The sequence below is a fragment of the Crocodylus siamensis genome, chromosome 8 (genome assembly GCF_052110815.1).
Source record: "Crocodylus siamensis isolate JL-2025a chromosome 8, ASM5211081v1, whole genome shotgun sequence".
In the NCBI taxonomy this organism is placed as follows: Eukaryota; Metazoa; Chordata; order Crocodylia; family Crocodylidae; genus Crocodylus; species Crocodylus siamensis.
In genome coordinates, this window is record NC_143402.1 from 18,843,317 (window position 1) to 18,863,358 (window position 20,042).

General features: G+C 42.0%; 1 protein-coding gene across 1 annotated transcript in view; it reads right to left on the reverse strand.

The window, feature by feature from the left end:
- Positions 1-19,770, reverse strand: part of CHIC1 (cysteine rich hydrophobic domain 1) — a 30,755-nt gene extending 10,985 nt beyond the window's left edge. The window contains exons 1-3 of the mRNA XM_090060278.1: positions 19,596-19,770; positions 13,679-13,733; positions 5,035-5,190 (exon numbers count right to left, since the gene is read on the reverse strand). Coding sequence (XP_089916404.1) covers positions 5,035-5,190; positions 13,679-13,733; positions 19,596-19,756 — 372 coding nt within the window. The 5' untranslated portion in view covers positions 19,757-19,770. The remainder of the gene's footprint in view (positions 1-5,034; positions 5,191-13,678; positions 13,734-19,595) is intronic.
- Positions 19,771-20,042: the final 272 nt, after the last annotated feature.

Consider the following 20,042-nt stretch of genomic DNA (forward strand, 5'->3'; position numbering starts at 1 on the left):
CTTTATTCAGTGGTGGTGAGACTGCAGCTGGAGTAGTGTGTCCAGTTCTGGGCGCCACACTTCAACAAGGATGTGAAAAAGCTTGAGACAGTCCAGAGAAGAGCCACCCATATGATCAAAGACATACAAGGAAAGGCTGAGGGGCTTGGGGCTCTTCAGCCCGAAAAAGAAAAGGCTGAAGGCTGGGAGCAGCTTACTGCTACATCAGGGGAATATATCAAGGGCTCGGTGAACAACTGTTTACCAAGGCACCCTTGGGGGAAAACCAGGAGTAATGGGCACAAACTCCTGGAAGACCATTTCAGGCTTTACACTAGGAAAAATGTCTTCACAGTTAGGGTATCCAGACCGTGGAATAAATTCTCTCCAGAGGTGGTGGAGTTACCTATGCTGGAAATCTTCAAGAGGAGACTGGACGGTCACCACACTGGGGTCACCTGACCCCAATTGTCCTTTTTGCCTAGTGCAGGGGGCTGGACCTGATGATCACATGAGGTTCCTTCCAGCCCCTTACAATCTATAAATCTTAAACATTTAAGACAAATTAATCAGCATACTTAAATCTGATTTTCTAAATCTGTTGCCAGGTGTTATAAAATGAACTGCATTTACGTCTGACTAAATATTAACACAAAACAACTCTTATTTAGAAGAAGTAACTTTTTTTCTGTATCCATATTAACGTCACATAGAACCAGACAAATGTGTACAGCCATTCAAAATATTTTGGGAATTTCTATACTTTTATTAAAATTATTTCTGATATAACTAAGGCTGGGTAAATGGCTCTTCTTGAAAGAAATTAAAACTAAAAATTGGGAGTAGTTAATTTTGCAAAAACTTACAAAACCTATTTTATATTTTATATCAGGGTGTAATGAGTTTCATTCCTTAAACAACTTTAATCAGGCATTGTTTTAAAATTGATCTACAATTATTTTATTATTGGATACATACAGGCTGGTTTATGATCCCCTCTTACAGCTCCCCCCAAACACTATGCTTAGTAAAACAACATGTTGTTTATATTTTTCCAATTCAAGTTTTGCCTCTTAATTGTTTTCATGCAACAATCTGATGAAAGCAGTTAACAGTTCAAAGAACAACTTGTGGCTCAGCAGTTTTAGGATTTAATACATCTTTCTGCCACATAACTCATGCACCTTGCTGAGGATAGGTCTTATTCCAGGTTTTTGTACTCTTAATTATGATCTAAAGTTTTTCTACATTGTCCTGACACATTTTCAGACTGTAACTGCTTTAATTTAGAGACAAATTCTATGGCTTTCCAATCACTGATACTTCAAAAAGTACAGTACAAAGCATAATGTCAAATTTCAGAACTTCCCTTGTGTCCATCACATAATTTCATAGTTGGTAGGGTCAGAAGGGACCTGAGCAGATCATCAAGTCCAACCCCCTGTCATGGGCAGGAAAGAGTACTGGGGTCAAATGACCCCGGCTAGGTGATTATCTAGCCTTCTTTTGAAGACCCCCAGGGTAGAAGCGAGCACCATTTCCCTTGAAAGTTGGTTCCAGATCCCAGCCGCCTTGACTGAAGTAGTGCTTCCTGATGTCCAGCCTGAACCTGCTGTCAGTCAACTCACGGCCGTTATTCCTAGTTCTGCAGGTACTGCTTGGGGGAAGAGGGTCTCTCCCATTCCCCACTGGTCTCCCTTGATAAGTTTACAGATGGCCACCCTCTCAGCCTTCTCTTGTGGAAGATTAACAGGTTCAGGTCCCTTAGCCTCTCCTCGTAGGGCCTGCCCTGCTGTCCCCTGATCATGCGGGTGGCCCTCCTCTGGACCCTCTCTATGTTGTCCACATCCCCCTTGAAGTGTGGCACCCAGAACTGGTTGCAGTACTCCAGCTGCAGCCTGACCAGTGTCACATACAGGGGGAGGATCACCTCCTTGGACCTGCTTGAGATGCATCTGTGGATGCATGACAAGGTGCGGTTGGCCTTCCTGACTGCATCCCCACTGCCGGCCCATGTTCATCTTGACATCAATGACGACTCCAAGATCCTTTTCTGCCTCTGTACTGACAAGAAGGGAGTTCCCCAGCCTGTAGGTACGCTGCTGGTTCTCCCTCCCCAGGTGCAGCACCTTGCACTTGTCACCAACCTGTTCTCATCCGCCCACCCCTGTAACCTGTCTAGGTCTGACTGAAGCCTATTCCTCCCTTCTAGCATACCACATCCCCCAACATCTTAGTGTCATCAGCAAATTTGAACAGGATGCTTTTTACCCCCTCATCCAAGTCACTGATGAAGATGTTGAACAGTGCAGGCCCAAGGACCGAGCCCTGCAGAACCCCACTGCCCACATCCCTCCAGGTCGAAAATGACCCGTCCGCCACCACTCTCTGGGTGGTGCGCTCCAGCCAGTTGGCAACCCATTTGACTGTATAGGTGTTGACACCACAGTCCTCCAGTTTCTTAATGAGCATGGGGTGAGAGACAGTGTCAAAGGCTTTCCTAAAGTCCAGAAAGGCTATGTCCACTGCTACTCCTGCATCTAAGGATTTGGTGACCTGGTCGCAGAAGGCCACCAGGTTGGCCTGACAGGACCTGCCTCTAATGAACCCATGTTGGTTGCCCCTAAGCATGATCTCCCCTGCTGGCCCCTCATGGACATGTGCCAGAATAATTCTCTCAAAAAGCTTACCCAAGATCGAGGTAAGACTAACTGGCCTATAGTTCCCCGGGTCCTCTTTCCTCCCTTTTTTGAAGATGGGACCCACACTGGCCCTCTTCCAGTCCTCTGACACCACACCAGAGCAGCACTAGTGCTCGTGAAGTCAAGCCAGGGGTCCTGCAATGACCTCAGCTAATTCCCTCAGCACTCTGGGGTGGAGATCGTCCGGACCAGCTGATTTAAATACATCCAGTCCCTCCGGAAATTCCCTGACTAGATCCTCACTTACCCTTGGCCTAGGTGCGCCTCCCCTGGGGCCTGAGAGGGGCCCGTGGGGGGAGGGGAACTGATCTGGTCCCTGCTCAGGAAAATGGAGGCAAAGAAGTCATTAAATAGGTTAGCTTTGTCATCTGGTGTGATGACCAAATTTCCTAGCGTGTCCTGCAGGGGCCCCACATTACCCGGTACCTTCTTTTTGCCCCCTATGTATTTAAAAAAGGACTTCTTGTTGCCCTCGATCCAGGAAACTAGTCCCAGTTCCATCTCCGCCTTGGCCTTCCTGACTGCCCCCCTGCATCCCTGAGCAGCCACAGTATAATCCTCCCTGGTGATGGCCCCCTCCCTTCCATTGGGTGTACTCCTCCCCTTCAGCTAGAAGACATTCCCGGATGGTTTTGGTGAGCAATGGGGGCTTTTGTGCCCTCCTGCTCCCTTTGATCTGTGTTGGGATTACCTCCCTTTGGACTTGGAGGATCGTCTCCTTAAGGAGCAACCACTCTTCTTGGACACCTGCCTCCCCTCCCCTCCAGGACCTCACTGCTTCCCCAACTATTCGCCTTAGCTCACTGAAGTCCGCCCTCCTGAAATCTAGGGCTGCTGCCTTGCTGCATGCCTTTGCCACCTTGCGCTGGATGGTGAATTCCAGCAGGTGATAATCACTGTTGTCCACATGGTCAAGCACCCGCAGCCCCCTCACCAGGTCGTCACCCGTGGCCAGCACCAGGTCCAACAAGGCGTCTCCCCTGGTGGGGCTGTGCACCTCCTGGGTTAGATGGAGGTCCTGCATTTAGATTAGGAACCTATGTGAGCGTTCAGACCTGGCTGACTGCTCTTCCCAGCAGATGTCTGGAAAGTTCAGGTCACCCATGACGACCATGTCCTTTGACTTAACTACCTCCATGAGCTGACTTCAGAATTCCTGGTCTAGCTCTTCCCCTTCATTGGGTGGTCTATAGTAGACCCCCACCATTAAGTCTCTTTCCCCTCGACTGCCTTGTATTCTAACCCAGATCACTTCCATGTGCTCCTCCTCTGACTCTGTGCTACCTGGTGAGGATGTGTATTCCTCCTCAGCGTAGAGCACCACACCCCCGCCTTTCCTCCCTGTCCTGTCCCTCCTGTACAGCCTATAGCCTTTGATATTCATCGCCCAGTCATGCGTTGGGTCCCACCATGTTTCAGTGAGCCCCACTATGTCTGGGTTGGTCTCAGCTAGCAGGAGGGTAAGTTCCTCCTGCTCGTTTTCCATACTGCGAGCGTTTGTGTAGAGGCACTTAAGGCCTCCTGTGGATGTGTGCACTGGCCCCCTAATCACAGCACTGCCCTGGCCCCTGTTGCTTACCTGTGTATATGTTCTGCTTGTCAGTCTAGGCTGGGCTGTACTTGTGAAGCATGTAAGTTCTAAATATACAACCAGGACTACATTTCTTTAATCTTTCCTAGATTTTTTTTCCCTCTTTTTTGAAGGAATACTTTTTGAACACTGATTGCAAAGATGTTACTGTTGTCCAGCTCTATGTTGTTAAGAGATTATACAGGAAAGAAAGGGAGTCTTGCAATATTCAAATATAAAAAGTAAAATTCTGCTGCTCCTACGACATTATGAAATGTAATTAGCTGAATCAATAGTCCAGAATATCTGCAGTACAAAGCCATTGTTTAGGAAGCAAAATCATTTTCATCTTTCAAAAATTTACACCTGGATGAAAAGAAGAGCAGCTGGAACATTTCACTCTACTTAGGACAGTCTCTGGGACCAACTGCTGCTCTAGCAGCACTCTACTAAAGCAACACATAATATCATAGAACTGTAGAGCTGGAAGGAATTCCCAGACATCAGCTAATCAAACCCACTGTTCAGAGATCCAACAAAGTCTACCCAGATAATTCAAAGGCGCTTACTTTAATAAATTATGTATTTTACTAATGTCCAAGACATAGTTATAAGCTAAAGATTACATGCATATGTATTTTAAAGAGGAGACTTATAGCTGCAGCTGGGATATAGAAAAAAAGGTTTCAAATAAAGAAGGGCATTGTTACTTACTTAAGGTTATTTAATGGTAACAGTAATTGCAAACCATAGCGACAATGCCACTTTGAAATGTGCACTTACTCTTTTATTAAGACAGATAACAGGCCACAGACTGCAACCCAATGTGCAGCAGCAGCACAGACAGCCACAAAGCAGCCATTTTACATTGACAGGGAGATTCTTCTTTAAGCACGCATTCACTCGGCTGATACTGGTCTTGAATTCTTCCGGAGCAACCTGCAACAGAGATGGTGAACTTTAACTGGAAGCCATTACAGAACTGCTTTCATTCTAATTGTCTCTACATATAAGTGACACCAAGGATACAATTATCAGGCGTGAAACAAAGCCACCTCAATCAACCCCCCAATTCAAATCCACAACACTGCTCGTACTGCTTAGCATAAGGTCACTTTCTTAGAACAAGCCCATTTTACCTTGAAGGCTTGGGTGGGGGAAGGGTTCTAATAGTTGATCCTCCATGTTATCTGGCAATGATTAATAAATCAGTCCTGTTAATAATACCCCTGTCCCCTATAAAATTAGATTAGGACTAGAGCTGTGCAGCACATAAAATTGGTGAGGTTGGCAAGAATGAAAGATATTTGGCTTCCATGGAAACAAGAGTTCGTTCAGTTTGTAGGTAAAAACTGCCATTTCACACAGAAAGAAAGTGCTAGTTTTTTCCCTAGTGAAAGCCTACAGTTTGCCTAGGATGAAGTTGGACCTTTGGAGCAAAAAGCTGCATTATTAATGGAAATGGAACAAATTGCTGAAATGCTTCCAAATAATATGATCCAACAACTCTAGCAATGGCTTCCTGCTAAGAGCAACCTAGAAGGCAGAAGGAAGACTACAGGAAACGCATCTTGCACAGAAGTACAAGACATGCCTATCTGTAGGAACCTAATGAATTTGGAATTTTGCAAAATACCACAATGTCTACAAAATCTGGAGGAGGGGTGGGGGGGATGGGGGGGGGGACAACCAACGGGGTGGGGGGGGGCACTAGTGTGCTGTGGCAGCTTACCAGGGCAGGGGGAAGAGGGACTGCCTGCAAGATGACTGGCATCCCTACCCCTTACCACTGACTGGCTGTGAGGACTGCCTGTCATACCTCCACCCCTTCTCCATCAATCAGTGGTGAGGGGTGGGAGCTTCATGATGGACAGCCCCCAGTCAATCACTAGCAAGGGGTGGGACCACATGCCAGACAGCTCCCACAGCCCAAAAGCAATGAGGGGCAGAGCTATGGGGGCTCTCGGCCAGAGGCATGGGAGGCCTGCCATGCTTTGCCCACGAAATGGCTTCCTGGGCCTGTGTTCTGTCTGTAAAATTGGGGAGCAGCCCCCATGAATTACGTAGGTCCCTACCAATCTGTACAGTAGGTTGGTGTTCCTAAGCCTTCCTATTTTGACAAGTTTTCTTTCTTGAGAACTGGCTTATTCTGGAAGAAATCCATAGTAAAATTTTGGCTAAGATTTTCAAATGACTGGCAGTTTTGAACACTCACAGATGGAACTTCACTGTGGAAGACTTTCAAAAGTGGGTTAACTTTCAGGCACAGTTCAGGTGTAGGAGGCAAAATAATACTTTCCAGAAATTCAGAATCGTTTTATTTAAATTGTTAGAATGTTAACTACACCCGGACTGAAATTTCCCACATCCACTCAACTTTGTGAGGGACAGAACAGGAAATCTTTAGGAGGGGAAAAAAAAATAAGTTGTGCCTTACCCTTACAAGCCAAAAAGCCAACTAGAGGACCAACTTCAAACCCCAATGATGAAAACAGAAGCTGAGACTTCTAGACAATAGTACACCCTTGGAGTTTACAGTTTACCCAAAGAATATCTGCTGATTAAAGCGGTGTCCCTCATTGAACTCAAAGCCCTTCCTATATTTCCAGCTTCTCAAGACACAGAAGTACGAATCCTGGCTATCTTTTGAGTCTAAAATAGGAATCATGCTACTTGAAGATGTGATAAAGCTCTGGCACAGCACTGTTTGTGTAGTGGCTGTTTACACAAAAGAAAAATTTAACATCTACCAGTCTATTGTGAGAAGAACTGCATGTTAAGGTTAACTATACTCACAAGGTCTTATTTCCATTCAAGAATTCCTTGATCTGAAAAGGATATTTTGTAATAGTTGGAAAAAACCCTCTATTAACAGTGATTAAATTAAAATGAATTCTAGATCCCCAAGTAAAATAACCACTTCACTGGAATCACTGAAGCAGTTAATGGATTCTTGACAGATGGGCATCTGTTTCTGTGATGTCCCCTCACCCCTTTCCTGGTCAACAAAACAATACAGAACTTGAAAATACTCAATTAAAAGGGCAGCTTCTGTTGCTTCCCAGCTGCATTAACTGTGCTGTTAACGTGGTCACAGAATTATACAGCCAGCCGCCACCAGTGATCTAGCTAGAATCCGACACAAAACTGTAGACTTCAAGCAGTGTCTTTCTGACTTGACTACATTGACAAAGTTTTCAGTCTGAAGTCCACGTTTTCCTAAAAACAAACATGGTTTGACAGATACAAAAGCACAGGAGCTGGATGCTAGCTTGTGAAGGTGTTCTGACAGCCTGTTCTATGAAAGAAAAAAGTGGATAAAACAAAACAGAGGAGAGCAACAGTAAAAGGAGAGCAGGCCCTTGCTTTGGTTCAAGCAAGAAACCACAGCAAAGTAACCTGAGAAAGATGCTGACAAAGACATCCTTTCTGAATCCTTCTTTGGAACCACCCTTCTGTTGGGTCCAAGGAAACTGAGATTAGGAACAAAGGAGAACTAAGTAAAGAGAAACAACCCCCCCATTACCTCGGAGAACTGTGGGACTTCAATTATGGGAACTTTAAGCTCACTCCTGACAGTTTTCCATTAAGCACTAGTCAAAGGAATCCAGCTCCACAGGCTCTTCCTGCACACAAGAGCTGAGTACCTTAAAATCCAAATGACAACCTTGTAAACACACCTAAGAGTACCTTGCCATTGGTCTTATATGCAAAGGACATGAAAACCACTACTGCTGATAAATGCAAATGTTTCTTCTGCAGTCAGGCTAAGATCCTAAAAAAACCCTTCCAAAACTGAATGACCACACATTTCTCCAACTGATATTATGGCTTCTTGGACAAAGACCCAGAAGCGCTACTTGACATTACACAACACTTGTACCACACCTCTTACAAGAATGTTACATGTCAAAGCCCTCAAGACTTCTTTCATGAAGCTGCCAATGTAGGGAAGTTTACTCAGGGCACAAAGCCTGAATTTTAACCATCTCCACCTGCAAAGAAAATCAGACTAAGAGTCCACGCACGCATGCACACAAATGCGCTAGAGTCTTCCTAAACAAATATTTATCAACAAAACATATACCAACTTAATTGAAGTCACAGAGCAAAGATAAAAAAAAAAAGAGCAACATGACTGGATGAACATGTGAGATGAAGGAAAGACCTTAAACCCAAATGTTAGGATGCCAGGACAGGGACATTATGAGCTCTTACCCAAAGGGTGCACTGGAAAATAGGTTCCACTGCTGTGCAGGCCAGGTATTTAAACATAAATTGTGCTTTCCTGAATGTGCATCACAGTACATGCACTTTTCTGTTTCAGCTCGACTCAAGCAAACAAAAAACTCCCAAGGAAGGCTAACTTAGGGTACTTCATATTAAAACTTTTACAACTTATCCATTTCTTTCTCCTTTGTGAAGTTCAACAGTGCCATAACAGTGGGAACAGTAAGTTATACAATTGCTGTTTTACTTTTTCAGGAAAAAAAAGTTTTATTTGCCCATCGTCTTGACTAAGAAAATATTTTACAATTACTTCATTTTAATATTGTGCTGAGAAATTTAACTTTATTTACACGCCACACAAATGTTTTCTTAAATGGTAACCACTGGTAAGTCTGTGATTGATTCTTGCATAAATTAACTCTTACAATACAACAACCAATTTTTTTGATGAAGAGAATGGAAGAGAACTACTATTACCCTAACAAGGATTTCTGAGAAATACACAGTACATGAAAAAACTTTAAGGCTGGACCTAAGGCGGAAACTTTAAGGTGGAATCCTGACCGGTGGGAAAGGATCAGGGGGGTTGGACAATCAAATGCTAGTAACACCTGAAGTACCCCACAAAGAATCAGGAAATAGGCCAGGCATAGGCAACTTCTTCAGTATCCCCACACACTGCTCCACTTCATGCTGAAGTTTCTGTGCAGCTGAAATGCATTGGTTTCACTGGTAGTCTTTCACTTCTACAGAAAGGGGGCCAGGAAATACTGAAGACTTGATTCTGCTATCCTCTTCTACATGTAAGAGCTATGCCCATGGAAGGACTGCAATAGTGAGTGCCAGAAAGTGCAACAGCTGTTTCCTGGCCATTTGGGTCATTGCTCATTAGAGGCAGTGGTGATCTGGATTTGTACATAAGCCAGGGCTACAGTCATTTAACACAAGACCATCAATCAGGGCAGTGTTTTGGGTACTATGAACAGGCAAGTAAGTACATAGCAAATATTTCAGAGAAGTGTTTACTTTTTGACTAAGGAAATAAGCTTGTATTCTCTGACAAATGCATTCCCTCCATATATGGAGTAGATTTCACAATAATTTCTTCAATTAACAATTTTTTTTTTTTTAACAAGTGGACCAATTCCAATCACTTTGTGTAGCAACTGAAACAAACATTAAACATACACTTTTTTTGACCTGGAGCTGCAGTAAAGTAAAAAAAAAAAAACTGTAACAGTCTAGAGAGCAATTCTGCACTGATACAAGTTTGGAGCAGAATAGCTGAGATGGGGAAGAGATCCATTTCAATATTTATGATATTGTGAAAGTAGCTGCACTTCAACAAGAACGCTTTATCTGCGCTCAATGTAAATTTTGTATTAAAAGAAACAAGTCTTAATGGTATGCTGCACAGGTTAATAATTCACAATTTTAGAGTCACAAATGTCAGGTGTTTACTTTCTAGGCAGGCTGAAGCTCAGCATATTACTGAGTTACTGTTCTAAATTTAATTTCCCTAAAAAAATTGAAGTTCCTCAAATTGTGGCTCAGTTTTGACATCTGAGTGGACACAAATGGTACCATCTTTTACCAGATGCATGATGGTTGTGTATACAGAGTCACATCTGGCAACTTTGATGACAAAAAAAAAATTTACTTTACTTGCTTTTCCTAGCACTGTGCAGCCAACTCTGCTGCAGGAAGAAAAACAGATGGTATTCTCTTCTGCATCATCCGCAAAATTGTTTACCCAGTTCTAGCAGATATGAGTGTGCAAACCTATTGAAAACATTTACATTGTGGAACTAACGTATGCCTGGAAGGTTTATTATTATTAATTGTAGCAATAATACCCAAGAGGGAAACAAGGACTTGGCTTGCTCCTGAGACTGCAGGTTGATTTTGCAGAGCAAGAAGAAAAATAAATCAGATGGGAAAACTGAAGGCATCTAATAAAGAATACATCAGAATCACAGGATTCCAGTATTTCTGTGGCATTTCTATGAAAGTTGATTTTCTGAATAAAATGAGATCTTAATATTATTCATGTGAAGTGGCCCTGATGAGCTCAGATGCCATGGGAAAAGACATAGTATAAACAGCTAGACAGATCAGTCTGCTCTTTCTGGATTGCACAGGAGAAAGGACACCAAATAATGCCCTAACAGAAAATACATGAGCTAGACTTCTAGCAGTTCACTCTTGTACTATGGAACTGAAACTAACTGTTGCTTGCTTCTAATACACCAAAATTAAATGTTGTGGAACATACTTCAGTTTCAATTTGTTGTGTTAAAATGACTGTACAATAAGGATGACAACCACCAGTTTGCAAAACCAAGAAATGACAAAATATTCCTGTAGATCTGTGATATTTTCCCCCCCCCTCCTCCAATCAAAACACTTAAGTCTTGATGAGCATTAGCTCATCTTTATTAGAAAGTCCTGTTTATACCTTAACAACAGCTCAGCCAACACAGCCACAAATTCTTCAATTAAGAACACAATACTTGTTAACAGGAAGGGCATGAATTTAAAGTCCAATTTTATCCTGAGTACTCACACCAAGCTATTTTGAGCTGACAGAGGAATTTGTTAAAAGCCACTACATATCTGAGATCCTTTTATAACCCTACCAAGACTTGGCATTTTTTACATCAAGAAATCAATAACGGCCATATTTCAGCAAGATAAACAATCTAGTACCAAATTATTGGTAAGGTGGCCTTCAGAACATACACTTCTTAGTGGATCTTCCTCAAGTTATTTCCACAGTCTTAAATCTTTTTCCCCATCTAAACCTGCAGCTTTGAAACATTAATCTGAAAGATTCTAGTTAATTCCCAATACAGAATTCACCAGCTCTCGCCTGCAGACAAAACTTAATTAAGAAACTCTGGGTCTGAGATATTTGGAAAGTTACTTGAAGAGTTTGTTTGTGTCTTGAAAAGAAAGATAAGTACACAGCTTCTGGCCGTGCAGTACACATTGTAAAAAGACATTAGTTCCTTTTAGGCCTTAAAAAAAACATAAAAGGAGGAGGGTGTCATAATACTTTACAACAGGATGCAAGAGAATCTGCAAACAGAGGAAGAGAGCAAGCAAAGCCCAGCAGGCCTGATCTGCCTCCTTCAATCATCATGATCACAAACTCTATCCATCACATGTCCTGTTGGATCACAATACCAAGGGTACATTTTATGACTTACACTTCCCTGCCTTACACACTAATCTCCGTATTGTTTTAAGATCAGGGCAGGAAGCTCCACTTTCTTCCTTAAGGTTCACTGGCTCTGTCATTTTCTTGTCACCTGGAGCTGTGCATGCCATTGGGCCATATATCATGAATGGTACTTTTCTAGCTTGGTTTAGTCTTCTTGATAATCAAGAAACCTCCTGTTCCCTAAACCTATAGACCTAGGACTTAGATTGCATTTTGACAAGATTACTTAAAAGATGTTTAAATAAAGTACTGAAAATCAAACCAAGCAAATCTACAAAGTACCATATTTAGAATTTAGCCACAAAATCCTATAGCAAGATCGTTGAGTGAAGATGAAAACCCATAGGAAAAAAAAAAAAATCAAATGCTCACTGGCCAAACAGTGCTGGAAACCTCACTGAAGGGGAAAGTAAGAGAAATTAAGGTTTCTATAAGGTTTTTTTTTAAATTCAAAATTTAAAGTTATTGAATTCTGCTTTAATACTCATATTTATTACTTAGGAGATACCTTCTACAATTGCAGCTTCATTTATAGAAAATTATACTTCTTTGAAACATCCATTGAATGTTCACACTCTTTTTAAAATCATGTTTAATTTGTGGCTTTACCTCAAAGAGCTGATCCTGAACATTTGCCTCAAGATGGAAGAGAACCCTTGACAAAAAAGGTGACAAAAGTCCAGCTATAGGTTCTAATTCAAAGCCCAATAAAGACAATAATATCCTTTCCTTTGACTTTAGTGGGATCTTGGATCAGGCCCAGAATTACCAGGTTGCCTTTTAACACATTGGTGGGGGGAGCAGGGAGGGTGTAATCTGTTTCTTTATCATTTTAATTAGATTGCCAAACAACGTTGGACAGATTTTAGCTCAAGTATCGTAATCGCTGTGGTTAAGGGGAAAAAAAATACTAAGGGGAAAAAACAGATGGATCTATCAGAACCAGACAGAGGATGCCATCTAGATGCATTTCAGTACTACGTTAATATGACTCAACAGTGACTGCAAGAGACTGCAGAGGCAGTGTGAAGCCTTAACTGCATGCTATGTGATTACGGAAAATAACAAATCCTGAAATTTTTCCTCTGCATCAGTTTTGGAAAAGAGAGATGAGGAATGATATGGGGTGAAAACTGGGAAAGTGAAACATTTCAACAATAAGGAGGAACAAAAGGGAGAATAATCCAGAAAGCTGGAGTAAAGAATCATAAGTCCGAAGCAGAGGAACACACAAATAAAAGCATTTAAAGGAAGAATAAAGAAAGCTACCTCCACATTTCATTAACAGATGGCTACCATTTGAAAAAACGGTTCTAACTAATCTTAGGGACAGTATGCTAGGAAAAGTGAGGAAATTTCCTTCAACACAGCAGTAACCTCTTTCTGATTTGCTTTCTGTGAAAGAACATCACTAACAAACAATAACTAAAAAACTGGTGCTATACAGTATTTAGAAAATAATTCAAAGCACTTCCGTTTTCAGGCTTACGTAAAAAGCTGCAAGATGGCTTGCTTTCCACTCCTTCTCACTATATTTAAGAAACAGACTTTTCTTTCCACAAATTGTCCAAAAATGAATTGGGCAGAAAGCCCCGCTAACGTTGAGTTATTTAATTTACACAACAGGCAGTTTTCTGGATTCCGGATGCCCGGGGCCAGTCCTAGTTTGATGTGGACTGCTTATGTACCTTGGGCTAGTCCTGGGGCTTTCTGTGCCAAGACTGTCAATGACACAAACTGCAGCAAGCAGTTTTTCTGATGCAGACATGTACAGTAGGAACTGGTTGGCAAACACCAACTCATTTCATACAGGACACAGCAGTAGACAGTTGTTAATCACCTTTTGTCACAATTTACTTGAAACTGATTTTATCTGAACCCAAAAACATGCTTCTAGACATGGATAACACCCAAACTATTGAATGAAGTACACCCCTCAAATTTAAAATTTTAGTGCAAACTCAGACTTACCTTCCCTGTCAGAACAGAAGGAAATTCTGTGTCAAACTTGTTGCTCAAGCCAAACCTTGAAGACAAAAGAGACAAACAAAATATATTCCACCTAACTTACTGTATTTGTTTCCCCTTTAAAAAACAGTATTTTGTAATAATCAATCTGCTACTTAAAAAGTGCAATAAACAGAATTTTTATGTATGTGTTAGTATTTTCCAAGACTTCCTCAATTCAAAAAGTTTGTAAACTATCCTACAAAAAAAAAGAAGAAAGAAACTAGAAGCGTAGCTTGTGGCCTTCTTTAAAGGGTATCTTTAAACAGTTAGCAAAGCAAATTGTATTCTAAAACAAGAGTATTCAAATGTAAATCATTCCCTCTTTAAATAAAAAATACTATTGATATTAGACTCCAATCTTAGTTTGACACAAAGTAGTACCAACCATTTCATTGGAATTACTAGTTTGTACTTGTCTACTAATTTATTCATATACCACGGATATAATTCCTAAGATAAAACAAGTTTCTTTTCCTTATATGAAATTCATTATCACCTATTTTTGGAAAAAAATTGTTGCTTTTGGCTAAAGCAAATTCACCCAAGCAGTATCCATAAAAAATCATTAAGAGTATTTTTGAAAACTATGAATCTGAAGCAGAGCATTTTACCATGCGTTATCTATGGACAGAGAATAAAACCTTTATACAATAACTGCACTAGAGACATCAGGCAGTGAAGCCTGAAAGGAGCTAGGTATTTTGTAGAACTTGGTACCTTAGCAAGGGAATTTAAACTAGGAATACATTCCAAAAGATGGAACTAATTATAATATTCAGTGAACCTGCCTGTAAATCTTCAAGTTAGCATTTAAACATGCTTTTCGTAAGCCATCGGCTAGCCTTATTTTTGCTAAGAAAAAAAAGCCAATAACTTAAAAAGATTCCTAAGCTAATCCTGGTACCCTGTGCCCTGTGGCTTTGCTATAATTGCACAGTCCCCAAGGTACTTCCTTCCCTCTTCACCTCTTGCTCCCCAATTAAGCTTTAGCCTTTACAGGATGCTATAATACAGCTGTAGGCCAGTCTTATGAGCTACACAGTTTTTGGTTTGAATAAAGCTGTTTGCTGTTCACCAAATTAAGCACTACACTGTAAACTACTTTGAATTCTCATTCCTGGTTATTTCCATTCTGTATGAATTCTTATTTGATTCCTTTTTATTGTCACTGTCCTGAGGCAAGTTTTGTAGTTATACTTACTATGATAACTTTAGCCGAGGATTTTTTTTTTTGGAGGAGGGAGGGGGAAAGAATAGCAATGAGTAATATGTAACAACACCATTTCTTTGCCCCAAAGTTTTATCAGTCATCCATACAAATGCCAGTAGTGCTAAAATATGACATTTGCTACCATTCTGAATACTGTGCTAACACAGATGTGTTAACTGCGCTAACTTGACAATTTAACGCAAGTTTAGAAGTACAGACTAGCATATAATTAACTTTAAAGAAAAGTAAAACACAACAAAGAAAACTGATGCTGCTTTAAACTACAATGCTATAACTAAGCCCATTAAAATGTTTGTCAACAGTGCTAGCAAAGTTTAATTAAGAACTCCAGTTACTAATTGATATAAGCAGAGAACAGCATATTAAAGCAGGATGTGCATGAAATACATGGTAAAGAAAAATGAACACACACTGAAGTATAGCTGAGGCTGGACCTTTTAAACATACAAGAAGGTGGTCAATTTATTGTCATGCAAGAAGTGTAAATGAAGAGCCTTGTATGCATTCCTAAATTCTAGAAGTTAGCTGCTTAGATAAACAGCACTAGGGTTTTGTTGTTCTTCCCTATCTATGTCTGGTCAATGGACTGTCTAACAGAACTGCTTTTGACCATTTCATCTTGCTTTCTCAGCCTCTGTATTTTTTAAATGTCATATATACTATGCTAATTGTAATACAGTCATTTATTCATTATGAGCACTAACTTTTTAGGCACATCATTAGCAACCCAGGATCAGTCTTGCAGAAATTGTTGAAAAACCATGGTGACAAATTAGTGCTGTAATCTACTAACAGAAAGAGGAAATAGTAGACTCATAAGCAGGTGTTCTTCTCTCATGATATATAAATGACTGATTTTTAACCAATCTTTACTACAAGCACCAATCCTTAAATTAAACTCTTGTTTATTTTAATAAACTTTTAGGCAAACAACAGTTACTAAAATAAATGGATTTCCATTTTCTGGCAACATAGTATGACAAATCAGACTCAGAATTTTTCCTTTGTTTTCTGATACAAATCTATTAAAAATAAAGAGTTTCACTTTGAAGAGAAAGAGTAAAATTTTAAAAAGCTACAAGAGCTTTTTAAAAGTCTATTCAGCCTTAAGGAGTACAGGAAGAATAACATATAGCATACATAAGCATAACTTATAGCAACTGGCAACTAAACAGGCCTGTTCTTGAGGAATTACTGTGGGATTTCCAGTCTTTGTTGCAGGACCTAATCAGTTTGTAAAACATGACTAATAATACACAATCTAATTGCATACAACTACCCTACTATGAAAGTTCAGGCAACAATAGCACAGAGCTCTGCAGTACTTACTACTCATATACTGATCTGATATCTCTTAACACAACTGACCTCAATAAATTAAAAAGCAAGTTAGTACTTTTAGTTGTAGCTGTTAAGCACTTTTTTTTTAAGCACAATTTCTTACCCACTTTTACAGATGAAACTCCTGTAGTATTGCCCAAACCAGACCTATATGATACAACTGTATTAATACAGCAGTAGCTCACAAGCTGTCAGCTTCAGGGGACAGCACCTTGATTAAAGGGCAAGTAATCAGGCTAAGAGAAGCTGACATATTGCCTCATGCAAGATGATAATCAATTGCAATAATAGCTCTAACACCTACTCACCTACTTTTTCAGCCAAAAGAGTTGATAACTTCCATCTCCTTTAGCTACTCTAAAAATTAGCAAGGGAAACAAACCCAAGTATTTTTCCTTCAACTCACTAAAATCAAAATTTTATTAGATAGCCACTAACTGTTATTTCTGTGGATGTCAAACATTTGGGGTGTGATGTACAGAAATAGTGAGCACTCGCAACTTGTAACTGAAGTCAAAGATATCCGTAGATGTTCAGTGCTTCTGACAGTAAAAACACCATGGTCTGGAGGCATGTGCCCATGATTGGGAGTCAGAGGAACAAGTTGTAGCTCTGCTTCTGCTACTAATTCAGCGTGTGACCTCAAACAAGTCTTTTCATCACTATCTTATAGCTGGAGAAACTGAAACAAATACTTCTCTCATGGGTAATGTACGTGGCAACACAATGCATTAATATATTTGTGAAGCACTTGGATACTACAACAGCAAGCACTATAGAAGCCACCATGAGGAATAAGTTGACTATATAATCAGGAAAGGATGGCTTGCAGAAAATAAGGCAGGGAAATAACTAAATAACTTAATTATTTCCTGATCACAGTCCATCTTGTGTATGTAATGATGCAGGGTCCTGTTGAAAAAAATACCATGTCTTGACATTAAAAAATATGACATAAAGCACACAAAAGGCAGGTAGGTTTTAGTACTCTGTGTCTGCACAGTACCCATCATAACAGGGACCTGTTCTTGACAATACTGTAATCAATTCTATTATTTCCTATCTTTCAAATGCTTGGCTAACTAGCTTACTTTTAATCTAGTTTTTGTACACAACTTTCTAAAATTATTTCTCTTTTTAAAGAAAAAGATAAGAGTAATTCTCTTATATGCAACTCAAATAGCCCTCTAATAGCCACTGCCATCACATATCAGCAGTGTTTGACTGCTAGGGACGAGATTTAGGGTTGTCTCATGTCCACTGGGTCGCTTCCATTGGCTTCAATAGGCTTTAACACACCACTGTTGCAGTAACAGACTGCTACCACTTGAGCTATATCATTAGCTGGTGGTTATCAAGAAGAGACATTTCTTACACTGAAGGTGGAAGGGGGAAATGATAAGATGGTAGGGCCACCTGGTGGGCTTGATCTCTTTTTCATCAAGATATGGGGGACCCCTGTTGATGTACTGACAGAAGTGGGAGTGATGAGTCCATGTGCTGGATTCAGACGGCTTCTGTGAGCAGTTCCTCCTGCCCCCCGCCTTTCTTCCTTGCAAAGGGGCAGGAAAGGAGACATGCCTGAGACATGGATCACAGGAACCCACTGGCTGAGCCCAAACTAAATGTTCCTTTCTACACTTAACACAGCTGCTCTGACAACTGCTCCGCAGTTCCAAGCACTGCTGGTAGCCAGTGATCCAATCTTAACTAAAATATGAACGTTATGATGCATCTGCACCAGAGTTTTGCTGACTACACCAGAAACAATCCTAAATGGAATTTCAGGAAACAAAGCAGACGGTATTTTTCAGCACCAATGATTTCTCTGTGCTAAATTTCAAAGGCCTGCTGAAAACAATGGCTATAACAATATTCAAAAAAGTTATCAGGAGCCCTTTACAAATGGAAAATGTTACTCAATCTAAACATAAGTATTGCCACCTGTCATTCCCCTGCTGTCACCATGGAAAACATGCATTGTAAATAAGTTTGACGTGACAAGCAAAAGGTTAGTAGACTGATCAGTAGAAATAGCAAAACGCTTGCTTAAAAAGTTTGGGTGGTTTCCTAGAATCCATATTTAGCAATGGAGACTGCAACACAACCTTATTAGCCCAGCTTTCACATGCAGAAAAACAAGTCTGCTATAAGATTTTTAAGCACATTAACTCTGAAGTAGTTATAAGAAAACAATACATAAATAATCTAGACTGGAAGCCTAGATGGGAACAAGGATGAATACCGCCTTCCATCACCGCAAAGAGGTGTGGCTGGCAATCTGCCTTTTGTACCAAGATCATATCAGGAAGAAACACAAAAGACATCCAAGCAAAACCCAACACCTCTGTTTCTCCCTCAGATTTCACTGATGAGGTGAGTATGCATTACTCTGCTGGGGTCTGAATGCTTCCCACCACATTTGAGGCATCTATCCAAAACAAACAAGTCCCAGGGTGACATGTGCTCTCTTGGCAACCTTTGCAGGTCATTTTCAAAAGGAACAGCTTTCAGAACAAGCGGCCATCTGATCAGAAAGGGACAGAAATCCAGAACTGATACATTGATGTAAAAAGCAGAGTAAGTCCTCATTTACTAGGACATCAGAATCATCGACTCGGTCTTCTCATTCAATGGCCTGCTATTACAGTATTATTCCTTAGCTCTCTGCATTGGTTTGAGGAGGTGTGTCAAGATGCAAGAACACCGGCTAAAAATCAGTGGCTCCTGCCACACCTCACGTGACTCGACGACGACGTCAAGGCTATTCTCCTACCACCAATCCCCTTTCCCACACCGTCGTGATAAACGCGCGCACGCAGGTTACATACACAACTCGAGGAGATGGACTGGGAAGACAAATACTTGTCAAGAATCACCCCAATCACACTATGCAGGGGGGGCAGATTTCTTATTGCCCAGACATCAGAGGTGGATCCCGCCGAGCGGGTTGGAGGGAAGAAAGTCCCTTCAGGGAAAGGCTGGCACTGCTTCAGGAGAGCTCCCAAGATGTGGGCAGAGCCCGTTCCCACCTTGAGGAGATGTCTGTTGCATCCCTTTTTTCAGCTACGTCCCACGGGGGTGGGATTCCTCTCTCGTTTGGAAAGGCACGGGGAGGAGAAGCACAGGGATGGACAGGCCCTCGGGGGGCGACCTGGCACCGGCGGGGAGGGGCCCAGCGCTGCTCGGGCTCCCGCTGCCTCCCCCCGCAGCCACCGCCTCCCGGGGTGGCCCCAGCAGCGCCGCGGAGGCAGAGGGCGGCTCGGCTGTCCCGCCCGCCCCGCACCGGCGCCCCGCACTCCTTACACAGTGATGTGCCCGGCGCCCCGCACCGCCACGGGATCCGGCGCGTCGCGGGGCCGCGGCAGCTCCTGGCTCCTCACCACGGGCTCGGGCTCGGGCTCCTCCTCCTCCTCCAGCTCGTAGATCGTGTCGAAGTCCGCCATGTTGGGGAGCAACACGCTCATGCCCCCCACCCCGCCGAGCCCCCAGTGCGCAGGCGCGGCTGGGGAGCGAGAGGGGCGGAGGAGGAGGAGGGGGGCGGGAGACGATGCCGCGCATGCGCAGTGGGGTGGCGCATGCGCTGGGGGGGGGGCTATCTTAGTTTCTCTCAGTGGAGGGACAGGAACGGGCAGGTTAAGCGATTACTTTCTTGGAGCATTAGCTAGAGAGAGCCCCTACTCCTTCCTCACAGTCTCCCAGGGTAGGGGTGCCTGTGGCAGGCTGAGGGCTGACTCTGGGGAGCAGGAGGCT